The sequence below is a fragment of the Mustela lutreola genome, chromosome X (assembly GCF_030435805.1).
Source record: "Mustela lutreola isolate mMusLut2 chromosome X, mMusLut2.pri, whole genome shotgun sequence".
Lineage (NCBI taxonomy): Eukaryota > Metazoa > Chordata > Mammalia > Carnivora > Mustelidae > Mustela > Mustela lutreola.
The window spans coordinates 8,114,513-8,131,861 of NC_081308.1; the positions used below are offsets into that span (position 1 = coordinate 8,114,513).

Here is a 17,349-nt window from a genome sequence, read left to right on the forward strand (position 1 = left end):
CGATCGCGGGAGGGGCCGTCCTGCCGGAAGACCGCCACGGGCGTCATTCCCTGCCGGTCTTTGCGGAGCCCAGCAGGACTCGCGGACACGCGCCCCGGCGGGAGCGCGCCCGCCCCGAGACTCCCAGGTCTGGCCACCGCGCGGGGCGGGCCGAGGCGGGACCGAGGGCGGAGCGGCCGCAGCCTCCGCCATTCCCCGCTCCCTCCCCCCACCCCCGCTGCTGCGCGCCACCTCCCCGCCCCCACCCCCCCTCCCCCACCGCGCGCGCTCCGCCCGCCCCGGAGCCTCGCCCTCCGCCACGATGAGCAAATGAGCGCGAGCGAGGGCATGAAATTTAAATTCCACTCAGGGGAGAAAGTGCTGTGCTTCGAGCCTGACCCCACCAAGGCGCGAGTGCTGTACGATGCCAAGGTGCCGCCGCGGAGGGACAGGGAGGAGGCGCGGGCCGGGGACCCCGGGACGGGTGGCGGATGCGGATGCGGGTGCGGACGGCGGCGCGGAGCAGGGGAAGTGGCGGGGCCCGGCGCTCCATGCCGGCGGCTCCTCGGCTTGCGAGGCGCCGTGCGTGCAGCAGGGGGCGCTCTCGGGGCGCGGCGCTGGGGAGTCGGGGCCCAGATGCTTCCGCTTCCGCCCGGCGCTGGGCTGCGCACGCGCCATCGGAAACCTCGCGCGTGCAGTGTCGCGAGGCTGGGGCGGCGACGGCGGTTTGCGTACCCGACGCCAGCGAGGGCTACCGTCGCGAGGTCGCTTGCTGGCGGCCTTCAGCTTCTTGTTAAATCTTTCACCATTCTGCGCGGCCCATCGTTGCCTGGGCTGCCGTGCGACGCCCTGACTGACCGAGCCAGGTCTTAAACCGTAGCGCCATAGCACTGGCCGTCGATTCACGACGTCATTGCTCTGGAGCACCAATCGTGTCTGGGCCCGTCCCTCCCGTAGGCCGCGACTCCCCACCCGAGGGCAGTGTTGACCCGGTGCTTTCGTCCCTCGGGGTCTTGCAGCATTTAGGTTTTCGGTCCCCGAGTCGCGCCCTGTGCCTTGTCCATCTAAGTTTCGGGGACGCGGGGGAGGGACGGGGGCACTGAGCCACAACCGCAGCTCCTGGGGCCTGGATGACGAGTGGGAGTGGGCACCACAGTTCGGGTTTGGGGGCTGGCTTCGGGCCCCAGGTGCTTCGGGGCGACTCTGGCCTTAAGGGGACTTCCCGAGGCCTCTAGCTTTTGCGAGTTGTGTTTTCGGGCTCCGCCCCCGAAGCCTCCGGCTGCTTGCTATCCCACCTCGCGTCCCGCCTTGAGCCTCCGTAGGGGTCACACGCCTCATTATTTGTCCCAGTTGTTCCCTCTAGGGACACCTCGGAGGGATGGCATAACTTGCCAAACGTCCAGACCCTGGACGCGGCTAAGCTGGGGATACTACAACTCCCAGAGATCTTAGGGCCTCAGCGCTCTTGTCTGGCCTGGACTGTCTCGTTAGTGACAAATGGGGCGGCCAATGGGTTTCAAGAAGCTGAACCCAGTCTCAATATCTGAGACCAATCGCGGGCTGGTTGGAGGGATGTTTCCTATTTTGAGGCATCCACTCAGGGGAAAAAAATGGAATTGAAAGGAAAAATGTTTCAACCCAGCTTTCAGTCTAAAAAAGGAGAGAACGCTTTCTTTTCTTTTAAAAAGAGATCTGTGATCTAGTTTTCCTGATCTAGCTTCCAATATTCTCTATGTTCTGTCATTTGCGGACAATATTTCCTGGTTTCAGATTGTCGATGTTATTGTTGGGAAAGACGAAAAAGGCAGAAAGATCCCAGAATATCTGATCCATTTTAATGGTTGGAACAGAAGGTGAGTGTACTTGTTCAACGGGATTGAAAATTGATCATCTTTGCAGCACAAGAACATTGCAAACTTATTTAAGTTTTAGAAACACTTGTAGAAAAGCTTCACTTCCTGTTTCTGCTTTATCAAACCTTGCGTATTTTGAAGAAGGATTACTTTTAAGTCAATTATATTTGGATTCTCTGTGGATAATTCTAGAAACCCTAGATCTTTCTGTCTGCATGAGTTTCTTTTTCAGTTTATTTGCATCTTTGTTGTGATTTTTAAATGTTTAAATAGTTTTCTAAAACATAAGTACTTCCGGGACACTTCTGCTTCTGTGAGATGCTTGTAGCATTTGTTTCGTATCAACCTAAAATACTGAATTTTACATGCTTTTCCTTTTTTTTGTTTGATTAGCTGGGATAGATGGGCAGCTGAAGATCATGTCCTTCGTGACACCGATGAAAATCGGAGATTACAGCGTAAATTGGCAAGAAAAGCTGTAGCTCGCCTGTAAGAACACAAAAATTGTGACATAATTGTTATTCAGCGTGTTTTCCTTTGTGTTTAGAACCTTTAAAATATTAAAGTAAAAATATGGCAAACATGGCTTATTAATAACTTTATATATTTAAAGTGTGTTCATGGAGAATTGCTCTTGTATTCTAAATTCTGTGTTTTCACAGAGGTTAATGTGTAATCTTCTGAAATGGAGATTAACATTTATGTTCTGGGATTTAATGATTTTTAGGTTCTTAAGAATTGTTGTTATATTTTGTTTGTACTTCAATACCCGTATCAGTCAGCATCAAACTTTATTTCGGTTGTGTTTATTTTCTTTCAGGAGAAGCACAGGAAGAAAGAAGAAGCGCTGCAGGTTGCCCGGTGTTGACTCTGTCTTAAAAAGCCTCCCTGTTGAAGAAAAAGATGAAAATGATGAAAACTGTAAGTGGTTTGACTTCATTTTCTTTGGCTTAAAGAACTTTTACCTAGTCCTTTTATACCGCAGGATCGAGGGGTAGGAGTCATTGCAGTTACAGACAAGGAAACATATTAAGCTCACCACACATAACATGTGCCCCTTTTGTTCTTAACAATTAAAGCAGTGGTCAGTTAGTCCATAATACTTCATCAGTCTTGCTCATGACTGCTGCCTTTTCAGCGAGGGTCTTTATTTGTACTAACCCCTCATGTTTCCTTCTTGGCACTTCTGAGCCTTGTCCCCAGTTATGAATGCAACAGAGAACCATAGGATCCTGGGTGACTAAACACTTTCAGATCATTAACTTGGGTGGGTTTTGCCCTCATTGAAATTGGTGTTATAGTTCTCAAAATAAATTTCTATTCTGAAAGGTACAGTTTTTATGTTCGGCATTTAAAATATGTGCAGGACTACAGTTAATTATTGCCAATAGTAGGACACACGCTTCACCTTAAAGAAGTATAATTGTAGGGGCGCCTGGGTGGCTCAGTCGTTAAGCATCTGCTTTTGGCTCGGGTGGCTCAGTCGTTAAGCATCTGCTTTTGGCTCAGGTCATGATCCCAGAGTCCTGAGATCGAGCCCTGCATCGGGCTCCCTGCTAGGCAAGAAGCCTGCTTCTCCCTCTCCCACTCCCTCTGCCTGTGCTCCCTCTCTCACTGTGTCTCTCTCTGTCAAATAAATAAATAAAATATTTTTAAATAAAAGAATTATAATTGTAAAGGTTAGGGAAGTATATGGTGCCATTATGCCTGATAATTTTTGTTTTTCTAGCAATAAGCAGTTCCTCTGCTGACAGTAGTGAAGAAAAGGATGAAGAAATAAGTGAAGAAAGTGATATTGAAGAAAAGACAGACGTGGTATAAAGTTTCTATTGTAAAAATGCTGGTTTTGGTATATATTTAGTGGTAAAAATATGTGATAAAATTCTTCAGTTGCAGATAATTTTGTAAAAGTGCATTGTTTTAACCAGATACTGTAAAGCTGTACTTGATCTTTAAGGGAAAATAACCTTTATTTATATTTATAGTCACTGTATGAACCTCTTGGTCGCTGTTTTTACCTGTAAGATGTTTTCACAAATCATAGTTAATTCTTTCTTTCCATTACGGCCATGAACTTCGTTTTTATAGTCGTGATTAGTTTTTAAATGTTGTGTATCAGAGTTTGGCATCTTCTGCCTGCCTTCAAAGTTAACATAAATCTCACTGGCAAACTTAAAAGGGGGAGAAAGAAAATTAGCATCGGCAACATGGTTAGTGCCCTAAAATACATTAACTTTTGGCCTTTAATGTACTTTTCTGTAGGACATGTGGCATTCTGGTATGAATGTCGGGGATTAATGGGGTTTGTTTCATAGTAGGCTCTCTGTGTTAGTCTTCCTTTGGAGATAGACTCTGTTATTGTGAAAACTAGTTAAAAATGAAATTGTGATATTGCAGAAGGAAGAACCAGAGCTGCACACAAAAAGGGAGATGGAAGAAAGAACAATAACTATAGAAATCCCTGAAGTTCTGAAAAAGAAGCTTGAGGATGATTGTTACTATATCAACAGGAGGAAACGGGTATGTAGGGGAGAATACATAAAACCTGGATTTGTAATAGAACTTTCATTCTGCCATATTTTACAGTTACAGACTCAAACAATTAAGAACCTTGTAAGAATGAAATTCATATTTTAAGTTTTATAGTGAGTTAGGTTTTAAAGTTCTCTGACCGTACTCTTCTGCTGCTGATTGAATTCCCAGCGTTGGCTGTCCATTAGAATCCTCTGGGGAGCTTTGTCAAACTCCTCACTCCTGGGCTTCATTAGGAGGTTAAGACATGGGGCACCTGGGTGGCTCAGTCGATTAAGCGTCCGATTCTTGGGTTTCAGCTCAGGTCTTGATCTCGGGGTCCTGAGGTCAAGACCCATAGTGGGTTTTGCACTCAGTGGGAGTCTGCTTGAGATGCTCTCATTCCTTCTCCGTGCGTTCTTTCCTGCCCACTCCCACCTTACTCACGTGCACAGATGCACTCTCTCTCAAATATTTTAAGAAGAGGTTAAGACAGAATTGATCTGTCACGGAGGCAGACAGTGGACATAGTCTTCCCAGGTAGCTGCAATTGATCGTTAAGATGTGAATCACGGGTCACATTTATTTTTAAAATTTATACTGTAGTCTTCATGCGGATATGATTAGTAGAAGCAATCATAGACCTTCAAAGCATATTTATTTAAAACATTCTCAAACAGAATTGGCTTTACTTTTGAGTTAAAAAATGTATATAGACAAGAGCACTGTTTCTTGGCACATGTGGTTTATACAATGAGATGCATCACATGTCTGTATTTTTATTAACAGTTAGTGAAACTTCCATGCCAGACCAACATCATAACTATTTTGGAATCCTACGTGAAACATTTTGCTATCAATGCAGCCTTTTCAGCCAATGAGAGGCCTCGTCACCATCATGCTATGCCACATGCCAATATGAACGTGCATTACATCCCAGCAGAAAAGAAGTGAGTAGTGAGGCAGGGGGTGATGGATGTCTCAGCGGCTCGCTCTTTGTGTGTTAGGGAAGTGACTTCCATTTCGAACAGGTGACACTCTCTTTCTGTAACTTGGAATTCATTTAATATATCATCCGATCAACCTAATAATTCATTAAGTAAGAAATTTCTCACCAAAATATTGTTCCTTTTACGAAATGTTCTGTAACTATTTAGATATCTGGTCTGGATATACTGAGTATGTACTGCCTCAACACCAAGGCCAGTTTTTTTCTGTGATATGATATAGGGAGATAACTCTTTGTCCTTGAGAAGCACCAGAATAGGCAAATAAAATTTTATCAAAGCTTGTTTACAAATAGGTTTTTATTTAGCCAGGATAATCGTTTTCATCGCCTGCCTTGTGCATGTTGCCCAGCTGGATTAGAGGCAGACAGGCAAGTGGTTTGATTGGAAATAAGTATTAGGAATGGTTCATTAGGTCTGCCCGCTTCCGCTCCCAGTAACTGGGGTCCAGTAGTCTGTGTTCTGCAACACAGGCTGCTTGGACTCCTTGTGTGGTACTGAATGTATACATTTGTGTTCAGTGCAGTAAGTTAAAATGACTGATGTACTTTTTTCACTTTATATTATAGATCAAGATTTTCATTTAATTTTTTGGTGGCAAAAAAATTACAAACTCACTGTATTTTTTGAATGTGTAGGTGAAATATATGGTGTTTAAGTTTAAAACTCTGCCTGATTAAAAACATGCAACTTCATTATGACCTTTTGGAAAGTATTTACTGCATCTCTAATCTCTTCTTACTCTCCTAGCGTTGACCTTTGTAAGGAGATGGTGGATGGAGTAAGAATAACATTTGATTACACGCTGCCACTGCTTTTACTCTATCCGTATGAACAAGTTCAGTATAAAAAGGTGACTTCATCCAAGTTTTTCCTTCCGATTAAGGAAAGTGCCACAAACACAAACAGGTAAGTTAGATAGTCTGAAGTTTGACTGTTAGATGTCAGCAACCGAGTTGACTCTTTCTTTGAAGATTTCCACCTAATGCTATGGGGCCAACAGATTTGGAGGAGGAGATTGAAAAGTAGAGTTTTTCCCTGGGTAAGCTAAGTCATCATTCACTTTCAGATGGCTCTAAAAGATTGAACCAAGTGAAGGTTCCAGTGCGAGAACTTGGTTTGATTTTGAGCAGCTGACCCGTCTTTCCAAAGACTAATGGGGTGAAGGGGGCGCAGACTGAGAAAGGCGGAAGTGGGTTTGAATTTAGCTCCTTCACTTACTGAGTGTGTGGCTTGAGGACATGCCTTCTGAGGCTCTTTCTTTTGCCTCTGTGCGATGGAAAGAACGGCTGCCTCCTTGGGTAGTTATTGAATGAGAAAGGTCAGAAAGGGCTGGCCACCTTTTGCCTTCAACTAAAGGTTAGTTCCTTTCCTGCTCTGCTGCATCACTGCTCTCTTCCCTCAGTCACCAAGCATGCCCAAATCCCTACTGTTTGGTTGGGGGAAGGGTTGGAAATCCCCAGCCTGAAGTCTGTACCCTCACCTGTATAAGCTGCTTCCCTGTCTTCCTCTGCCTCTCTTGGTGAGAATGGCGTGTTCTCATGACTTCCACTTCTTCTCTTCCTGCCTACTTTGCACTCTGCTGTTGTCTACCAACTGCCCCTGCTAACTCTGCTCCCCAAGGGAGGGTACTAACAACTTCCCACTTGTCACACGCCATGCTCTGCTCTGGCCACCTTTCCCCACCACCCCCTTGTCCCTTCCCTTCATGCCTCCTTGCTCCTGGTTCTCTGTTTGCCTCATGATCATCTCTCAGCCTGCCTGCCTGCCTCTCCCATTGCTTTCACCCTACGTGAGAGGCGTGTGCAACTCGCTGGGGACCTGTGTTGATGTCCCCATGCCCTACTCCAGATCTCAAGGTTGCCAGTGTCCAGGGTGGACTGTGTGTTCCACAAAGCTTGGCAGATGCTTGTGGCTTTTCCGTTCTAGTCTTGTGAGTAGTTACACTGTGGTGAGATAACATGGTATTCTTACTCTCTCTGTTAAAAAAAAAAAAAAAAAAAAAAAAAAAGAAAGCTTTTACTGAAGTATAGTTGACACAATGTTATTTTACTTTCGGATGTAAGACACAGTGATTGCACAGACCTCTATGTTACCCATACATGGAGCTACCACAGTAATCCTGATCTCTTGACTGGGGTTTCTCAACCTCAGCCCTGTTGCCATTTTGAGTGAGATCATTCTTTGTGGTGGGGCGTCCTGTGCGCTGTAGGTTGTTGGGCAGCAGTCCTGGCCTCTACCCACTAGATGCCAGGAGTGTTTTGCCAGTTGTGACAAGCGAAGTAGCACTGTCTCCAGATAGCGCTTTTGTCCCGGGCAGGGCACAGTGACTCCCCATTGAGAACCATCGCTAAAAGACAAATACAAAAGGGGTATTACAGCCTTTAATGCCAGCATGCCTTGCAGAGTTATCAAGTCAAGAGGATTTAAATGATCGAGTACGTATGGTTACTCTTTAAGAAAACACTTGTTTTGCCACATTTGAAAGTAAAAGTTTTAAGTCTCCTCGAGTGGAGTCCAGAGTGTTTTCTGCTCTGCCTGAAGGAGGACATTTAAGAACGTCCGGTTTTGCAGAGATTCTGGGGCCCAGGTGTCTGTGATGCTCTCTCCTCCCCTTCCGTAGGAACCAAGAGGAGCTCTCTCCGAGCCCGCCGTTGTTGAATCCATCCACACCGCAGTCCACGGAGAGCCAGCCCGCCACAGGGGAGCCAGCCACCCCCAAAAGGCGCAAAGCCGAACCGGAAGCCTTGCAGTCCCTGAGGCGGTCCACGCGGCACTCTGCCAACTGCGACAGGCTGTCTGAGAGCAGCGCCTCGCCTCAGCCTAAGCGCCGGCAGCAGGACACACCCTCCAGCATGCCAAAGCTGTTCCTGCACCTGGAGAAGAGTAGGTCCACTTTCAGGTGTGGGCAAGCCTTTCACTTTGGGCGTGGCGCGTGCCAGGCACTGCTCTCCTGACGGGCGCCCAGCGGACGGGGGAGCCTGGGAGGAGGAGGAGGCTGGGTGCACGGTCACGCCCAGATTCACCCACTCAGCTGTGGGAAATCCACTCGGGAGTCCGGCTCCGACCAAGACTCACGAGGCATTTTCCCTAATGGCCTGGAGAGAGGAGCCCCACACCTTCGGCTCCGCAGTTGGACGCTTGGCCCTGCTGGTTTAGCTGTCTCGTGGGTCTTGTAGCGGTAGCTCCACGTTCCCTCCTCCCGGCCCTAATCGATCTTGCTAGGCAATCCCTAGTTACTTCCTATCTCTACGGATTTGCCTCTCCTAGGCATCAATTCCTGTGAGTGGAATGACACAGTAAGTGACCTGTCTGTGGCTTCTCTCAGTGAGCATAATGTTTTCAAAGTTCAGCGTGCTGTAGCATATGTCAATACTTGTTTCCTGTTTTTCCCCCCCAAGAATCCAGGTACTGTCTTTGATGATGGGAAAGTCTTACTGTTAAAGATTAATAACTTCTTTACTGTTTTAACTGCCAGATGACTGTTAAAACAGTAGCAAAGGTATTACTCTTCAGTTGCTGTATGATTTACAAGCGAGTAATTAACATTTTTTCCTTCTGAAGAGACACCTGTGCATAGCAGATCATCCTCACCGGTTCCTCTGACCCCCAGCAAGGAAGGGAGTGCCGTGTTTGCTGGTTTTGAAGGCAGAAGAACTAATGAAATAAACGAGGTAAAGCATTACTGTTGCTGGTCATCCGTAGTGAGTCCTCCTTAAAGGACCTTAAAGGACCTTAAGCCTCCTTGGGGCTTAAATCTTGTGGGCGGAAATCAGGTTTCCTTAGAAACGCTGTGTTGCTCTTGCTGTGGATAGCAACACAATGCTTCATTTGATGACGTTTTATACTGGTTTGGGTTTCCAAAATGAGAAAATCCTAGGATTCCAGCCCTGTGCTTATGGTCGTCTTTTAAGTAAGCACAAGTATTGAAATATATGAGTATTTTCATTTTATGGAACAGACGTTGGCACACTTGTTCTGGAGAGATCCAGAGAGTAAATATTTTAGGCTTTGTGGACCACACAGCCTCCTTCAAGACTCCCCAATTCCGAAAGCACTCTGTAAACAAATGGGCATGCTGTGGTCCAATAAGACTTGATTTATGGACACTGAAATTTGAGTATCATGATTTTCGTGTTATGGAATACGGTTCTTCTCTTGAGTTTTTCCAACTATTTAAAAATATAAAATTCTTTGTTAATAGTTGCACCAGTACCCATCCCTTTGAGGGTGGGTAGCATTAACATAGGGGAAACCACAATCACTGGAACCATGAGACACATGTGTGCAGTTATCTGGCTACTCAGCGGGCTGGCCTACCTCACTCATGTGTTAGCATTGTGTGAGCCACTTGACCTAAATCGCCTCACATTCTCTAGAACAACCTTGCCATCAGGTTTCCATTTTACAAGTGGGGAAACTTTTCATATAAAAATTCAGTTTTAGGGGTGCTTGGGTGGCTCAGTGGTTAAGCATCTGCTTTGGCTTAGGTCATGATCCCAGGGTCCTGGAATCGAGCCCCGCATCGGGCTCCCTGCTCAGCAGGGAGCCTGCTTCTCCCTCTCCCACTGCTTGTGTTCCTTCTCTCACAGTGTCTCTCTGTCAAATAAATAAATAAAATCTTAGGGCGCCTGGGCAGCTCAGTGGGTTAAGCCGCTGCCTTCGGCTCGGGTCATGATCTCAGGGTCCTGGGATCAAGTCCCGCATCAGGCTCCCTGCTCGGCAGGGAGCCTGCTTCCCTTCCTCTGTCTCTGCCTGCCTCTCTGCCTACTTTTGATCTCTCTCTGTCAAATAAATAAATAAAATCTTTAAAAATAAATAAATAAATAAAATCTTTTAAAAAATCTTAAAAATTCTGTTTTTAAGGCTAGTTAACTCATGTGTAGGTAGTGAATGTACCGGGGGGTTTAAGAAATGTCTTGGTCTACTGGGATACTCTGTGAATCTCACCTAGGAGGTAGGATTTCCCTGTTTCTGTGCATAGGGGAGATGGCTTTACTAGGGAGAGAGAACAGTTAAAGATGAGGGTTGGCAAACTTTTTCTGTAAAGAGTCAGATTGCAAATATTTTCAGGGTTGTATACTGTATAGTGTCTTTGGAGATTATCCAACTCTGCTGTAGTGTGAGAGCTTCTCATAAGTGAATGAGTGTGGCTCTCTGCCCCCCAAAATGTATTCATGCACACTAGTAATTGACTTTCACGTGATTTTCACGCCATGAAATATTTATTCATGTGATTTTATTAACCACTTAAAAATACAAGTCATTTTTTATTTTTAAAAGCACAAGGAAGTTAGGCTGGATTTGGCAGAAGTCCTTAACTGGTTGACCCCCGATAGTAAAGCTGGAAAACTTAATTTGTTTTACAGTGACACTGAGGGAAAGTTAGGAAATTCCTATTATAGCAGTCCCTAACGTCCTTTTTTTCAGACAAGGCCCTGCAGGTGTTATTAAGGGGAGCTCTTTTCTTTTAAGAGGCTCATGAATATTCAGGCAAGGCCATTTCCACTCAGGTTGGCAGCGAGAGCCCGCCATCTAGTGGTTACAAGGACAGCTGCAAGCTCCAGTAGAGCAGGCGGTCTAGTGAGACAGGCTCCCGGCAGTGACTCATGACATCTTAGGAAACTGCCACTTTCCTGAGCGCCTCTGTCTCCGTGTGTTTTAGTAAAAGCTCTGCATCCAGATCACCTGAGACTGTCACTGACCTAGTGCGTTGGGGTAGAGTCTGGATGTACACATTTACGATTCACAGGTGGTTGTCTGTATACCCCAGGTGAGAATCGCTCTGCTAGAAACCTGTTTTTTCCCCATGAAATTTATCTTTGGTAAATAGAAGGTGATACACTGTATCGAAATGCAGAGCGGAATGAGTGAGGTAGGCCGGCCTGCTGAGTAGCCAGATAACTGCACACATGTGTCTCATGGTTCCAGTGATTGCGGTTTCCCCTACGTTAACTTCAAGTATTGCTGTCAAAACAGTTGCCAAGCTTCCGTTGTGTGCACCACAGGCTGAGGTGCTGGGCATGGAATAAAGATGCTGAAACCAAATCCCTCCCTTCAGTGGTCTACACCCCAGATGGGTGGGGCGGGTGAGGCCAGGGCTGAAGCCCAGACTTGCAGCGTGGAGCCATCCAGAACCATGGTGAGACTCACTTCTACAGTTTCATTGTGTACACTTGTACTCAATTTAGTACATCAGCCTTTCTGGGGTGGTTTTGGCATCCTTCTGCGTTGTCTTACAGAGGATTTCTTTGGCCCTACTCTATTTCCAGATTAAACTTGACAGATCCCAAAAGGCAAAGCAGCAACTCGGTAAAATAGTCCTATAATGTGCTGAAATATCTCTGTGGAGACTCAGAGAGCTTCTAAATATAGCTCTTGACTTTAACAAAAGCCCAAAGTCCACCCACAGCTCTGAAATTTTAGAAAAAAGGAAAAGAAATTGGTTACCAGGATTGAAGTCTGCTTTCACTTGATCCAGTGGTTCGGATTAGTTTCCAAAGGGAATCAAATATATCAGGAAATTAGGGAATCTTAAAACAATGGTAATAATACTCAAAACATGTTTGGGTTAGTTTTTGCATGTGGCATGATTTCCAATAAAGGAAAAGGGACAAAAATGACCAAAACAGTTACAGCTAATTTATAGGTCATAGCTATGGAGAATTGGGAAATCAAATATTTCCTTAATCTTATTTTAGGTCTCCTCTCCCCCTACACACACGCTTTATTTTTTTTTTTTTTAAGATTTTATTAATTTGACAGAGAGAGACAGTGAGTAGGAGAGGGAGAAGCAGGCTTCCCGCAGAGCAAGGGGCCCAATGCTGGGCTCAATCCCAGGACCCTGGGATCATGACCTGAGCTGAAGGCAGATGCTTAACGACTGAGCCACCCAGGCACCCCGCATTTTATTTTTATAAGCTTTCTATTATTTTGACATAGAGCTGTATATTTTGTATATTTTCCTCTATGTGCAATTTATTGTTTAACTTCTTAAGGTGATGAGCAGTATCTCCATGTTGCCAAGGAAGGTGGATCCTCATGTGATATAAGAGGCAAGAATGTTTTGAAAAAGTTGTAGGGAACTATTAGATATATGCTGATATATAATCAATATGGAAGATGCATACCTTATCCTCCCAAACTTCCTAAATCACAATTTCAGCAGTAAGAAATGGACATTTAACTTTTTGATATATACTTCCTGGTAGGTCTTCTGTGTATTTACATAATAATTATGTACATTATATTGTGTATTTTTTCTAAGTGTCATATTGAATTTCATTATTTTGTAGTTTGATCCTTTTCAACATAATGCATTATACTCCTATATGCTGAGATCATGTCCTAAAAAGGCTTCATGGGAAAGTTAGAGGAGTGGCATTCAGAATTCCACAGTGGTTTGTCATTACTGTTCACTGCCATTTTCTGGGTCCAGCTGTGAAGCAACTCCTAAGTTGGTAGGAGCCCACGAAGCTTGGGAGTGAGAATTTGACCCTCAGTTCGAGATGAGAACCTCAAAGCAAGTGTATTTCCGCTTGGATTCTAAATTTTGAGATCTCTTGGTGACAGTGTTAAGTATGCATTGAACAATTTGTCACTGTATTTTTTCTCAGGTCCTCTCCTGGAAACTTGTACCTGACAGCTACCCCCCAGGTGACCAGCCCCCTCCACCGTCTTACATTTACGGGGCACAACACTTGCTACGATTGTTTGGTAAGAAATCCTACTTTCTTCTTCCTCCCCCGCCCCCCACTCCCTTCCACTTTGGGGGTTTTTTAATCTTTTTTTTTTTTTAGTAATCTCTACACCCAGTGTGAGGCTCAAATTTATAACCCTGAGGTCAGAAGTCACGCTTTTCCAGCTGAGCCAGCCAGGCACCCCTCCACTTTGGTTTTAACACCTTTGTTAGTTTATGTACCTCTCGTGGTAACTTTGAGGGTCTAAGAAAAATCATTGAAAATAATTTTTTTAAAAAGGCACTGACTCAATCTTAAATTTCATAAAAATTGTATTTGTGCCACGTGTACCACTGTACTGTGTTCAGTGAGAGTTTTGGTTTTGTTTGATAATGTAGACGTTAATTTCAGTTTGAATAAGGTAAGCAAGGACCCTCAGTGTGTATGCTCATTTCCAGAGTCTGCCAGTTGTATATGGTTTTGGTTTTATTTTTAATGCAGTGAAACTTCCAGAAATCCTTGGAAAGATGTCCTTTTCTGAGAAGAATCTGAAGGCTTTACTGAAGCACTTTGATCTCTTTCTTAGGTATTTTAAATTTGTTTGTAAACACTTATCTCTGCTGCCTTATATATGACTTTTCTGAACTTCTCCATAATAGATGTGGAAGCTAGCTTTGTGGTATTTTAAACAGTAGCAGTAGTAGCTAAGAATGATTGATTCCAACTGTAATCATGACATCAGGGTTTTTTTGGCTATTTCCTTCTTCTGTAATTTATTGTATAAAGGGAAAATTTTTGTGTCACTAGAAGAATGCATTTGGGTAACTGAATAGAAAATTAATTTTTTATAGTAGAAGTGATTGAGATTGATAATTCAGTTTTACATTTTTCATTTAGAAGTACCTTAAGTATTAGGCTTTTCTTTGTTGCATTTACATAAACTAACCTAAATATTAGCATTTACAGGTTGGATTTTTGTGTTTAGAGTTAAGATAAATGACCGATACATGCTGACAGTTTGTAAACTTAAAGAAAGGTACTGTTCTCTGCATCTGACAGAGCCAGTCATTGTATCTGAGGATCATTTGCTCTGAGGCTCTGCCCCCACTCCTCGTACCATGCTGTGGGCCCCAGACTCACTTGTGCCTGTGGCCCAGCTCTCTCCCATTCAGATGTCTACTGACCAGTTCCTCTGCTTCATGTTCAAGGCTACTCATCACACCGCCTTACCCAGCTCATGTATCTACCTGATCTTGTTTCTTCCTTCTCTCTAAGGGGGTGCCTTCTCTTTGTAGTCAGGCTCCAACCTGCAAGAGCTAAACAAGTAGGCTTTATTGGTGTGGAAAGTATTCCAGCAAGAGAAATAGGTTTTTGGAGTTTTTAAAGGGTATTTGGAGTTTTAAAGGGTATTTTTATGTAGACATTTTGAGTAGAGTGTCTGTGAGTGAAATTAGAGTTTATTACACATTATTAGAAACAATTATGAAAAATATACTCTTCCCTTCCAGCCTTCCCCTCAAACACCCAATTCTGTTTGGCACAAAGATTGTGTAGGCCAAAGTCAAATAGTGCCAATAAAACATGAAGAATAGCTGCATGTTAGCATAGGAAAGCCTGCTGATTTTGTCATGCCCAAAACAAAATAGAAATTAATGTTTTAAGAATTAATGTAGAAAGATTTACAAATATTCTAATTGGTTTTGAAAACGTATCCAGTAGATACGGTAGACTCGGTATGACTGCTCGGTAGACTCAATGATCACCTGAAAAACGGCACAATCCAGAGAAGAGTTAGCTATCTCATGAATTTTGACTCGGCTTTTACTAAAGAAGATACTAGGTTCATCCTTGCTTTTTTAGAAATTTGGAAAGCTGGAATGAGGCTGGAGAAGCCAGCATGAAATTAATTAGCCTTCGGTTAATATGGCCCATGCAAAGATGTTTAAGCCCCTTGTGGTGAAACCTTTGACACCTGAGACACAAAATAGCGTCTGCGGAATGTGAACTTTTGAATAACTGGCCTCCTTGTAACGTCCATGGCCAGACACTAAGTCAGCCTTGTTTATGAAGTTGGCTACTGTACGCTGAAACTGTAACACCTTTGGGTGGCAAATTAGGACCCAGATACCCTTTACTATTTATACTGCTCAATTTCGGTTTGGCTTAGCCTGTAGGAAGTATTGGAAATTTCTTAAGTGACATTTGTTGAGTTTAAAAGATATAATTTATTTGAGAGAGTGAGCACGGGCAGGGGGAAGGGCAGGAGAAGGAGGTTCCCCGCTGAGCAGGGAGCCGCTGCAGAACTGCATCCCAGGACCCTGGGATCATGACCTGAGCTGAAGGCAGAGGCTTAACTCACTGAGCTGAGCCACTCAGGCGCCCTGAGGTTATAGTTTTTTATAGCTTATTTTTATTTTTTTAAAGACTTATTTGACAGAGAGAAAGTGTACACAAGCAGGGCTATGGCAGGCAGAGGGAGAGGGAGAAGCAGGCTTTCCACCCTAGCAGGGAGCCCGATGTAGGAGCCGGGGATCATGACCTGAGCCAAAGACAGACACTTAACGACTGAGCCACCCAGGCGTCCCAGTGTAGTTTGTTTTTATAACAGGAAAATGCAGTAGTCGTCAGAGCCCCATTTTCCCCCCAATGTTTGCATAATGAAGCCTGCCACCTAGTGGAGTTTCGGTTCTATTTCTCTTTGTACACTTGACAGTGAAAGGATCCTAATGGAATGGTAATTGATAGAGGAGCCAGATATATGCAATGAAAGTGATGAGTACATAGAAATCAAGATTTCATTCATTTTCTTCCTTCGGAATACCAAAAATATCGGAAATGTTAGGATGATTGCAAGTTAAAATTTTGCTTGCTGGTATTCAGTCCTCACTGTTAAAGATCATCAGGGCCATTTTCTTCTTTTCCCAGGTTTTTGGCAGAATACCATGATGACTTCTTTCCAGAGTCTGCCTATGTTGCTGCCTGTGAGGCACACTATAGCACCAAGAACCCCAGGGCAATTTATTAAAGTTGTGATGGTTCTAGAAGAACAGCTTCTCTGTCTAGCTTTGTGCTCCTGGATCCCATTGAAGATCTAGGGAGAAGGTGGACCTTCTTTACAGAGCTGACATGACACCCACCCCTAGGGGCTCTGGCAGAGGTGGGCCCATTTGTTTGAGTTGCTTACATACTATAGTTATTTCTGTTAAGGTTTACTTCCTAGGTGCCTGACCAGCCTCCAGCATGAGACCCTTGCCACCGCTCATGTCATCTGTGACAGCAGAAAAAGAACAGCTGTGGTCACTGTGAAGCATTAATGAAATTATGTATAAGTCAGGCTGTTTCAGTAGCTGTTGGAGTTCATTCGTCAGCGATGACCACATTTTTTAGTTATTTGTTAGCGTTAAGCGAAATTGTTTTCCAAACTGTTTTCATTCTTGTGATGAGGCTCAAAAACTCTGTCCAACAAATTTTGTTTTGCTTGGAAATCACAAAGTAGTACCAAAATATTTTAGAGGGAATTGATACTGATGGCAAAAGAAAATTTGCAGTCACACATTTGCTTGTTACAGCTCCTTTTCTCCAAAATCTTATTTTTGGTAATCTAAATAAAGTGTTGCCTCTCTTGTTTGAGATTTTACAGCTATACTTTGTTGTGTAATGTTATGGTTCCCTTTCTGTAAAACCTTATTTTTGGTGATCTAAATAAAGTGTTGCCCATCTTGTTGCAAAGAACCAGTTTTCACTCTGGCCTTGTCCTCTTTCTTTGTTGCAAAGGAACAGTGAGGTAATCTCTTGACTCATAACTTTTTGTTTTATTTTGTTACACTTTTGTGCCTTTTTTGCTAGGGCCTTTTGTTTTCTATCCCTCTTTGATTTTGCCCCACTTGGTGGCTTGACCATAAGGTGGCTACTGGGAGTCAGTGCAGTTTTTTGCTGTCTTGCTGCTGCTCTCTGAGGTGGTCTGGGGCCAACACATTATCCTTGTACACCATTACCAGCTGATGGTCTCTGCAGTCACCCTTTTTTTTTTTTTCTTCCAAGATTTTATTTATTTATTTGACAGAGACAGCGAGAGAGGGAACGGAAGCAGGGGGAGTGAGAGAGGGAGAAGCAGGCCTCCCGCTAAGCAGGGAGCCCGATGCGGGGCTGATCCCAGGACCCCAGGTTCATGACCCGAGCCAAAGGCAGCTGCCCAACGACTGAGCCACTGAGGTACCCCTGCAGTCACCCTTCTAATCCTCGTTTTAATCTCTCCTGTACCCCCTCTCTGCTTCGATGATTAAAAGGCAAACGTTAACATGATGAATATGATACTTAACT

General features: G+C 44.3%; 1 protein-coding gene across 1 annotated transcript; it reads left to right on the forward strand.

The window, feature by feature from the left end:
• Positions 1-250: 250 nt before the first annotated feature.
• Positions 251-16,761, forward strand: MSL3 (MSL complex subunit 3). The gene is made up of 13 exons (XM_059157509.1): positions 251-411; positions 1,750-1,832; positions 2,226-2,321; positions 2,653-2,753; positions 3,562-3,647; positions 4,230-4,352; positions 5,133-5,293; positions 6,101-6,259; positions 7,974-8,236; positions 8,915-9,024; positions 12,967-13,066; positions 13,531-13,615; positions 15,955-16,761. Exons 1-13 carry the CDS (start codon positions 310-312, stop codon positions 16,052-16,054), a joined length of 1,569 nt encoding a protein of 522 aa, XP_059013492.1. The 5' UTR covers positions 251-309; the 3' UTR covers positions 16,055-16,761.
• The last annotated feature ends 588 nt before the right edge of the window (positions 16,762-17,349 follow it).

Coding starts and splice junctions, on each gene's coding strand:
- MSL3 (XM_059157509.1), top strand. CDS start 310: ATGAGCGCGAGCGAGGGCATGAAATTTAAATTCCACTCAGGGGAGAAA. Junction 4,353..5,132: donor ATATCAACAGGAGGAAACGG/GTATGTAGGGGA, acceptor TTTTATTAACAG/TTAGTGAAACTTCCATGCCA. Junction 8,237..8,914: donor GTTCCTGCACCTGGAGAAGA/GTAGGTCCACTT, acceptor TTCCTTCTGAAG/AGACACCTGTGCATAGCAGA.